This window comes from Rhamphochromis longiceps, linkage group LG10 (assembly GCF_057381845.1).
Source record: "Rhamphochromis longiceps isolate RC_006_pf linkage group LG10, R_longiceps_female_GT1.1, whole genome shotgun sequence".
Classification (NCBI taxonomy): domain Eukaryota; kingdom Metazoa; phylum Chordata; class Actinopteri; order Cichliformes; family Cichlidae; genus Rhamphochromis; species Rhamphochromis longiceps.
This window is the reverse complement of record NC_140566.1, coordinates 11,296,153-11,307,055: the sequence shown is the minus strand read 5'-3', so window position 1 is coordinate 11,307,055 and position 10,903 is coordinate 11,296,153. Positions and strand designations below refer to the sequence as shown.

The following is a 10,903-nucleotide window of genomic DNA, read 5'->3' as shown; positions in this document are numbered from 1 at the left end:
AAACTATCCATCTCTAAGTCTTTTGGACTTTCTAGAAATGTACTCAGAGCTAAGCTAGTCTCAGAGGTTTAGTCCAAGCTCAGCTAAAGCTTGACAAAGAAACGAACTAAAACATGTGCTTACCATTAAACTTTAACTGACACCTAACTATCATTCAAACTGTAAAGAAGGCTCAGGAAATTAAAGGAACTTTCACAGTTTTCTAAAGGCACTAAATTAATCATCTGTAAACAATAGAAGTGCAAATATATATGTTGTTTTCTTATGCCGTATTACATGTCCCATTTTGATATTACTAAACTGCGAGACTACATGTAAAATGTGAAAACCAGTTCTTAACTTAATGTGTATGACTCTGACCTCATTCATTCAAAAAACAAAACAAAACAAAGAGAAGAACTTCTTGGGTGGTTACCACAAACAGGAGGGATTACAGTTGTTTCTGCTAATGCTTCCTATACCTATGGGCATGACTTGAACATAGATAATTAAACAGATTTTTCTTTGTTTGCCCAAACATAATCAAGGTTAAAGTTCCTTGGATGCAGAAAAGCCCATCCTCCCAGTCTATTAGAAATAAATCCAATGCAAGGCTTCCCCACCTGTCTGTCTTATCCCTTATTCCCCCTCATTATTTTATTTCCATACCTGAACAAAAGCATCTAAAACACTGAGTGTCCCAAACCATAATAGGACACAGAAAGCGATACTGCTCACGAAAATTTTGCTTATTCTGATATGTCAGAAGCTCTTTGTGACACCTGGTATTGCCCTTTACTAAAATGTAGGGTTAATGCCACACGAGTCAAGCTGATTTAGCTTAAAATATAGCAGATGACTGCACTCAGCATTTTTTAATTAAAGGTCCAGTTATCGTATATAATATTGCGCTCTCATTTCTCCTCAGCACTCCCTTTTTTTATTGTCTGTTTCCTCCAGTGAGAAGGGCTGGCCAGTGATGCCAGCCCAGGGTTGTTTCCGTGGTAATGAGCTGTCAAGGATATAAAGAAGGGTGTTCTTTTTTCTTTGCATATCTCTTCCTTCCAAATAGGGAATGTAGACGAGAGAGCTAGTCTGGCAGCAGCATCTGTGGAGAGCACGCCCTGGGGATTCTAGTGTCACAGATGCAGTTTAAGAACCATGTGAATGGAGTGGCTCTCCCTGACTGCAGGCTGTGGGTCTGGCATGATTAGACCTTTAGATGTGTTTTTGTTGAATGAGAACTGGGTTCTGAGGTGCTCAGAAGAACTGCTCTAAAGAAGTAATTTAATTTACCAACCTCTAATGACAATAAACATAATTTCTGCAATCAGTCTCTGCTCTTTTGGGTTTGCTGATATGTTTCCCTTTGATTGTGTAAGTGGTAATTGCATTTTAGCTTGCCACAAAGAAGCACACTTATTCGTCAGAAATATGTGCTCTTATTGAGACTAATTTTAGATACATTTTCAGCATTTTAATTGTTCACTCTTTATGGCTTTCGCACACAGACACATTGCTTCCTATGATTCTATATTTTTCCTGCACAACAGATGTAATAACCAACTGCAACGGAAATCATAATTAAGATCTGCATTATTAGTTGTTTTTTGCAGTACCTATATAATAGACTTGGAATCAGCATTGTTGATGGACAGAATAGTGATGTGAAACCACAGTTGTTTTCAGGCATTGGTAAACTGTGTCCTAGTATTCCACAAATAGCGCAATAAGGAGAGAGTAATTCTTTGAAATTAATTGAAGCCGGTCTCTGGCATCAAATATGCAAACTAGACTGTTGCAATAAAGACCCTGCTGACCCTGCTGCTGAGTGAAGCACAGCTGATAAGCAAACTCTGGACAACTTTACTTAAGATTTTTTTTTTCTTACCTAATTTCTGAAGCCTTTCTTTTATTTCAGCAGTGTCTCTTTTGCAGGTTGATAAAATCTATGGTCATGCTACTTTCTGTCATAATTTTTCTCTGCTGCTGTCACCAGACTTCAGTTTATGATTGTCACCATGTGCATGAGACAACAGCACAACAAAGCCCTGAGTGCAGTACTGGAAAAGAGAAGATAGGGTTACTCAAACTGATGAGAGCTCATTAGCCTGCAACACAATCTCTCCAACAAGTATTAATTAGTGTAAATTAAAGATGCACAGAAGCTTGCTAACTCCAAACTGGGGGAAGGGAATCAATGCCAGAACCACCTACCTCCCCAAAAAGGCAACTTAGAGCTGTCATGGTCCTAATATAACTGAGGTTGAATTTCATTTTCTTGCTTTTCATTCAGCTCAAGTTGTATTTTTTGGTTTTTTCAGTTTATTTCCCTATCGATCTGTCTCATATTCCTGAGGTTATGCTTTCACACTCCATTTGTGATGTGAGTATTCTTATTTCAGTGTGTACTATTTGTCCTCAGTATTTGTATTTTTGTTACTTCTTGTTTGTCGTTTAAGAGTACTTATCGTTTGAATCATGTCCTGCTCTGATTCCCTGATTAATTATGTTTTTCTTGTTTCACTACCAGTTACCTATCAGCCTTGAGCAGAAATGGGCAGCATTACTGTAATCCAATTACTTTTAACTGTAACGAGTAAAGTAAGGGATTACTATTGCAAAAAAGTAAGATAAGATAAGATAAGATAAGATAAGATAAGAAGAACTTTATTTATCCCGAGGGAAATTCTTTTGTCATACACATGCTCAATGCAGCAAGCGAGACAGAGGAGCAGAGGAATAAGATATTCAATATGTACAATAGAATACAAGTGTGCAGTAATATACAGTGGGATAGTGCAAAATATAATATCAAATAACTGTAACAAGTAACAATATAACTAATTAGATTACTGTTACTTTCTCGTAAGCATGCTGGATTACTGCGTTACTAAACTGTTGTGTTTGTGAGAGTGTCTCATGACAATGACATACGAGCGTGTGACATCTGTGGCAGCAACAGACGTGTGTAGATCAACAATGGATAACATGAAGCGCAGGAGAGAGTACGACCATGCATCAATTATAGCTTTGAAGTACTGACATTACTTTGAGTTTGACAAAAAAAACATTAGCATCCGCTGTACACTCTGCATGGGAAGAAAACTTCTTTCTACAGCAAAAAATTCCACTTCAAATCTGAGCAAGCACATAGTATGAAAGATAAGCGCCAGTTAACAGTCTTGTTTATTGCTCTCATTATTCAAGGAAATTCTTTTAGATCAGTGTAAACTACACTTAGCACAAGTACTTTTAATATCCTTTTGATAAGTAACAAGTAACTTGTATCTCAAGGCTGAAGGACACAAGTTAAAACTCAAAACTGCCATAGCAAGTTACCAAGTTCTTATGCATCTCTAAATGTAACTAACACTCACTTCCCGCTCAGCACTTAACACTTATTTTGTCAAGAAGCACTCTGCTGCAGACTGATGCACACTTTGCAGAATTTAATTAGAAATAACTAGGTTACATATGTTCATAATCCACACTGAAGATGAGATTCATAACACTTGATACGGATCCTAAGTGTACAGATGCAACAGTATATTCAGCCATTTGGTAGTCAGAAAGTCTCTGGAATATAGAAAAAAAATCCTGACAATTAGATTTAAACTTTGAAACTAAAGGCAACATGTCCCAAACTGATAGCATTTTTGTTAGTCGGCAGGTCATTACCATAAATCCAGATATTTATTTGTTCCCCTTTGGCACACTCTTGGTAATGTTTAATTGTTATTATTACTTTTTATTTATTTAACGTATAAATTACTTCTAAACACATGAAAAAAATAACTAGTACTTGTATTTACAAAACCTTTGGTACCCATTTAATTTATAAAGCTGTAGAATTTTATTAATTCAGTAAGGCTTGAATGAGTAATTTGAACTGCAGTAGGTCAAGGAGGAATTGTCAGCTAAAGATAACTCAGAGCCTGGTAAATACTCTGACCTTTTAAACCTTGTTGCACTCAGTAATCACAGGCTCTTCCTCCAGGCAACTGAAATGAAGCCAATGCCTACAAAGAACATAAAAGCTAAAAACATATCAAAATTTATACACCACAGTACAGCAACTCTCACTGCCTGAAATGTCTGACAAGTTTCAGTGAACGCAGCAATCACAGGGTTGATGCCAGCAGATTGCAAAGCTGATGGCAGACCAGGCCTCGGATAACCTCAAATTTTTAAATGTATAATTAATTTAAAAATTTTGAAGAGGCCCAGTCTTCCATGATATTTCCTCTTCATCATTGCCTGTTTTCGGTTGCCTGAAGCGCTCTTGTAGCAGTTCATCTCAGGGGTGCGTCTTCCTGATGCATTCATGGATGCTCCTTGTTTCTTCCCAGAGTGTGACTCTGACTCACATATCCTCCTCCTCCCTCTTTTCATTGCTTGGAGAGTCTCAGAGTGTGGACTTTGCATGAGACCTTGTGTGCTGTCGAGTTTTCATGTTTTTGAATGAGCATCGTGAATCTCCTCATTTAATCACCTAACTATCCCCGATGGGTATTTGATGACTGGTAGGACTTACTTGTTGATATTGCCGATCTTATTTCTAAAACTAAGCTGGTTTCTTAGCACCTCTCCTACTCTTTAATAGTATTTAGCTATTGCTATGCTCCTTCCTGACCACAGTTCCTGTTGTTCTGTGAAATACCCAGCTACTTTTATCGGTCCTGTATGCTATCCAGCTTTCTGGTAATTCCACTCCTTTGGTCCTGATCACCTTCACTGTCTTTACCAGCACACTCCATTCCAAATTACATAACATTGTTTTCTTCACTGTAAAAATCTAATGAGGTGGGAAAATGACCTGAGTGCTCACTCACTCCCGGTTTATAGCTTGGTGTCATCAACTCAGTGATCGGTCAGTGATGGTCGCTCCACTTCTGGATCTATATTATTATCCACTTGTTGTGATGAGCTACAAGAGTGGGTTGAAGCCTGTGCAGATTTGGTATAGCATGCAAGTGATGAATAACATTTTTCGACCTATGTGCTTACTTAAGTGTTACAACTTGGCAGGTCAAGGGGAGGTCTTGGGCAGGTCATTGTAAGTTTGAAATTGTTGCTTGAGGGGATCCTTCATCATCAGGATTATTTTGCCGTGTGTTGGACAGTTTGAGTTACCTGTTATTAGTAGTGCACTAATTTGTGCTGTGAGCTTGATTATGCAGATGGAGTGGATAATGGCAGGTAGTATCTCAGAATTTAAAGTTAATTGGAAATTAAAGTGTGTACAAATATCTAAATAAGAATCTTACTTGGCTACTAAAAGCAATTAAAAGCTTTAATAACTCAGAAGTGTAACTATTAGTGTTGACTTAATAGGGCGCACAAATCTTTGCATGTGCCATGATTAGTGGTTAACTTTTTGTCAGTACGAGTTTTGTTTCCTTTCACTTGAAAAAATAGAAAATGAAATACACACACACACACACACACACACACACACACACACACACACACACACACACACAGAGAGAGAGAGATACGCACAACTACAAGCAAAATCTGTGATTTCCCAGACTTTTATGTTTAAAACAAACAAACATGTGTGTGTATGTATGTATGTATGTATATATATATATATGTGTGTGTGTGTGTGTGTGTGTGTGTGTGTGTGTGTGTGTGTGTGTGTGTGTGTGTGTGTATTTAAAATCACTCTGCTACCACTCCTCATCTCACAATGTCTGCCAGTGGAAATCAAATTAATTTTCCATCAGGACTGCCATATCACTAGCCAGACAAGAATGATGTATTGAACTTAATATTCATTTTTCATCATCTTTGGCAATCTTTGTACTTTTAGCAGTCTAATAGAGGTCTTCTAAGAATAAGGACATCATCCATTTCAAATTCTCAAGATAACCACTTATGTCCTATAACTGCTCTCGCATGTGACTTGCAGAGATGTTTTCTTTTCTTTTGTCTTCTGTTCCTTTGGAAGAAAATTTTCATTAGTTACAAGCCACTGACAGTTGTTGAAAAGAAATGCTTTGTAAGGTACCACAAACAGAGGGGTTAACACTGTGACTTTTATCTGTGAAATAAAATATTCCAAGCATATAAAAATAACGGGGCAGGTTACAATAATCTGACAGACACTTTCGATGCAGTCAAATTTCCTTGTTTTCCATAATTCCATATGTTATATTTAAACAGGACTGGAGGACTCTAAAGCAGGAACACTAGGAATCAGGTTAACAGCCTTATTTTAATGAAGTTCAGAATGTGCAATGAGGAGTCTGGGGGAGGGGAAATAGAGGTCTGTGAGAAAATGGTTAGGGAGTGGGCAAGCAGTGAATCCAAATCAGGGACTATGCATAGCTTTTGAACAAGAAGGGATCTAGATCACAGACGAGACCCATGGCTAGCCATTGAAGAAAAACACACAATCAAAGAAGCTAAGTTTTCCATTAAAAGTGTGAGTGTAATGCTATAATTTGTATTTAAATGCAGCAGGTGGGTGATGAGTAGAGTGCAGACAGGTGCACCAGCCAGGAAACCAGAAAGTGGCCACACCTTTGCAGAGACAGAAGTGCACACAAACAGAGCTCATGCAGAAAGTTAGAAAGGAACAGGCAGGTCAGCACTAGAGGCAAACAGGACTGTAATTGTATACTGTTCATTGAAATAACTATCTTTCCACATTTAAAGTAAACATGCACAATATGTCCATGAGTGATTTTAATCAGCCATCAAAGTCAGAATCACAATCCCAGAATTAAAAAACAATATTGTCTTAATGAGAAAGGACAGGGACCCATGTTAGTCCAACTTTCCAGGAAAATGAAAGAAGACATTAGATGAATGAGGAATTTATTTCATTAAAACTGTTGCTTTTAACTTAACACTGCCGTCGTCCCACAGGATAGGTTAACCTTTCCACACCATGAATGCATAGAGCATGAACCAGCTGATGCAACAATACTGTAACAAATATCCTTCATAAAACATGAACAGGATTTTTACAAAAGGCATGATATTAAAAAATCAAGGAACAACAAATAATGTTTCCAAACATCATTTTATACCTTTTTAGAAAATATAAGCTTATGACATATTGTAAGCAGAGGTGATGCCAGGACAAAATAAACAGATGGTCTCCTTCCTGATATAGCCTCAAGAGAGCCAGTGACAGACATATCCCCACCAGTGAGGGCACATAGCCTTACACTGTGAAAATACACAGAATGCATGCCCTGATATGATACCCCCGCAGAGAGGACATGTAAAGCTGTGCTCATAAATAGCATTAGGCTTGACTGACAAATGCAGTGATTAGCGCTCATTTCCTCACTCTGCTTTGTAATGCTGGTTGGTTCAATATTTAGAGGAAGCCATTTAATTTTACAGATAACAAAAGGGGAAGATTAGTTTGTAGTAAGTGCTTGTGAAGCGTGTGTGTACATATACTTATTTACATGTGTGCATACAGATCTACAGTAATTACTATACATACATAGACATAACGTACACACACGATCAGTCAAAACTCTTAGTACAAACTCATTTATCCAATTTTTATGTAAGAATGTAAATGCGAGTGAATAACTTCAAATGGTACCAAAGCAAGCACAATAATACAGTCTCAATCCAAAGATTAAGACCAGTTGAAAAATGGTAAAAAATCATATTTTGCATGGTTGGATCTTAACAAGGTTCCAAGTAGAGCTTCAACATGCAACAAGAAGAAACGGGAGTGAGGTTTTTTTGGTTTTTGTTGGGGTTTTTTTTTTTTTTGTCATTTTTCAAGTGGTCTTAAACGTTTGATTGAGATATAAACTTCATAACACAAACAAATGAAATGAAATAAAATATTAATTTGGTTTAAAGTGGAACAACTTCTGCTGATGATATAGAGCCACTGTAAATCTAAAGACAGTGTTGAAGCAACACAGATTGAGTGGTTCATCTTATAGCAAGATAATAATACAAAACACTGGAAAAGATGAAATTACAGGGAAGCCCAGAACAATATTTTAGGTTTTAACTTAGTTTTAACTAGTGCTGTCAAGAGATTAAAAAAAATAGAGATTAATTAATTATGATTTTTAATTAATTGATCTAATTAATCTCTTTTTTAATCTCACCTAAAAATAGCTGAGGAAAGCCCTCAACTTATTGTGGCAGACCAAAAGACTGATATAACAAAGAAAGTGACTTTATAAAGTCATTTATTGTTTAACAAACGTTAAACAGATGCAACCATTTACATACTGTTGTATTCTTTTGTAAAATAAGTGGAAAAATAAATACAAATAAAATCAAATAAATTAAGTGCTGCAAGTTAGCACATCAGAGTTGCTCTTTTCTGAGCAATACAGCACTGAAATTCCTCTGCTTCAGATAATGAAAAATAAAACTGACATTGCAGTGCTGCAAGTTAGCACATCAAAGTATTCTTCCATCACAAAAAAAAGTGCTGAACATCAAGCAATCTATTCTAGTAGGCTACAAATGACACAGCAGCTATGCTGACCAGATGTGTCTCATTTCTTCTTCCTCAGCCAGTCGCTAAGACACACCAGCCTGGTAACATTTTCTGGAAGCAAGGCTGCCCTTTTCTTTTGCACTATGTGGCCTGCAAGGCTAAAGAGTCTCTCACAGGGTACAGAGGTAGCTGGGGAGGCCAGGTACTTTTGTGCTAGGACTGACAGCTTTTCATAGACTCCTGAGTGAGCATACCACCACTGCAGGGGACAGTCATCAATACTGATGCTGGGTTCTGCTCTGTAGCGCTGCAGCTCTCCAGACTCAATTCCATCTTCTGAGTCAGAGTCAGACCCCAGAAGGAGTTCGCTCCTCCTCTTCTTCTGAGCTGGTCCATCATCCTCTGTGGAGGGCTGGAGACTATCTGCTCTTCTGGGCTCTGCTGCCTGGAGCATATTCTCCAGAATGGTCCACACCTGAATGAATGAATGAATGAATGAATGAATGAATGATTGTGATTAAAACTAAGTGCTTTTTTTAATTTTATTTAATCTTGTAAAGAACTTTGTGTTCCATATAATAAATAAAAGTTTGATTTGATAATGAATTGGACTCATTAGTCCAGCTTAACCTTATTGTCCTACCTGTTCCCTCTTTTCTCTTGGAAGACATTTCAAATCCTTAAACCGTGGATCCAATGCTGTGGCCACCTCGAACCATATCTCGTTGCCATTAGCTCGTCGTGCTGCCAGATCCTTCTGGAAGGCATTCTTGAACTTCACCACGTAGGCAGGATCATCATCAGTAATGTCCATGACACGGTACAGATGGCGAAAAGCAGGCAGCACTACAGAGCAAGAGACGTAGGCCTCACCACCCAGCAGCTCTGTCACATACCTGCAGAGGTGGAGAGGTTTGCTAAATAAACCTAGCTGGATTCATTTAAATCAAAGTGTAACTGATTTCCAATTTAATTGTCCTTAAAAGTTCCTTGTTATGTTCATTAATTTTGATTTTACACATGTAACAGTAGTTTATATAATTAAAATGGGAAGGTGTTTATTTGAACTTACTTGCATGGTTCAAGCAGGAGCTCCAGCCTCTGCAGTTTCGCCCACTCAGCTTCGGTTGGCAAGACCAACCTGTGGTTCTGTTGGTCCAACGTAGCCTGGACAGCCTCTCGGTTACATAGGAGGCGTGAGACCATTGCGAGAGTCGAGTTCCACCTGGTGGGTACATCCTGTATAAGTTGATCGCTCTTCTTTCCGAGTGCTACTTGTTGTTGGTTAAGTTCTGTGGTACTCGCAGGGCTTTGTTTAAAATGACCAACAATCTTGCGGCACTTTGCCAGTACACCGACAAAACCACTGCTATCGAGACATACCGTGATGGTCCTCTGGAGAATGTGAGCATTGCAGGCGATGTGCTCATATGGAAGTGCTCTCATAGCAGCCAGCATGTTTGCTGCGCTGTCTGTGCCAATGGTGGATATCTTGTTTTCAATACCCCAGTCATTTGCTACCTTGAGGAACTGTTCGGCGCATTTATCAGCAAAGTGCCTGGTTTCTGTTCTCATGACGGTCAGTGCAAATGAGTTGAGGTTCCACTCACTATCAATAAAGTGTCCAGTCACCCCAAAATAGCTGTGGTTGCCAGCTGAGGTCCAGTGATCTCCGGTTATAGCAACACAGTTGGGAGAATCCTCCGCCAAAATCTCAAGTTTGTTTTTCTTTTCGCCGTCGTACATTTTGCTGATTTTGGTCGTTACTGTAGTCCTGCACGGCGGCTTGTATGACGGGTCATTGGACGCAATTTGCAACACCTCTGTCAATCCTTCGTCCTCTACTATATTTATCGGCCTACAGTTCATCGCTATCCACTTGGCAATAACATTAGTCAGCCTGTCGGTCGCAGACTTGCTCATACGAGGGGTATTCTCTAGTTTTGTTTGGCGAAAAGCTTTGCTCTGGCTTGCTATATTTCTTCACTGCTAGCTGTTGCTGCACTCGCGGCTGGGTGCTTTGCGTTGAGGTGATAGGCCAAACTTGAGCTGCTTCGGTGGTAAGCAAACTCCTTCTTACACTCTAGGCAGACCACTTTAGCTTTGTCAATGGTGCCGTCGGGGCGTTTATGAAATACAAATTTCCCGTTCATTGGGCCAACAACTCTCAGATGCGCCTCCATATCCACACTGTAAGCTAATCACCACTTCTCACCTTGACCTCACGACGTGACTCCACCCCCAACAAGTCAAGCACAAGGAGCCCAGCACATAAAAACGGATTTTATAACATAGCAACTCTCATACAAAATCAATGACGTCAAGAGATTAAAAATTAGATTAACGAGATTAAAAAACATAACGCGCTAAATAGCATTGTAATTAATTAATCGCAATTAACGCGATAATTTGACACCCCTAGTTTTAACTAAGTCAGTCATTAGCAGGTAACACAGTTTGAATCATTTGAAATGTAAAGAA

General features: G+C 38.7%; 1 protein-coding gene across 1 annotated transcript; it reads right to left on the bottom strand.

The window, feature by feature from the left end:
* Positions 1 to 6,529: 6,529 nt before the first annotated feature.
* LOC146660338 (E3 SUMO-protein ligase ZBED1-like) lies at positions 6,530 to 10,389 on the bottom strand. Its single transcript, XM_085420153.1, has 3 exons — positions 9,495 to 10,389; positions 9,066 to 9,318; positions 6,530 to 8,897 (listed from the first exon to the last, which is right to left on the bottom strand). Exons 1-3 carry the CDS (start codon positions 10,343 to 10,345, stop codon positions 8,481 to 8,483), a joined length of 1,521 nt encoding a protein of 506 aa, XP_085276279.1. The 5' UTR covers positions 10,346 to 10,389; the 3' UTR covers positions 6,530 to 8,480.
* Positions 10,390 to 10,903: the final 514 nt, after the last annotated feature.

What these genes read in the sequence shown, in the direction of transcription:
- LOC146660338 (XM_085420153.1), bottom strand. Translation starts at nt 10,345, where the DNA reads ATGAGCAAGTCTGCGACCGACAGGCTGACTAATGTTATTGCCAAGTGG. An exon ending in CTCCTGCTTGAACCATGCAA is followed by an intron (nt 9,319 to 9,494) that starts GTAAGTTCAAAT and finishes CCACCTCTGCAG; the next exon opens with GTATGTGACAGAGCTGCTGG. An exon ending in CAAGAGAAAAGAGGGAACAG is followed by an intron (nt 8,898 to 9,065) that starts GTAGGACAATAA and finishes TCATTCATTCAG; the next exon opens with GTGTGGACCATTCTGGAGAA.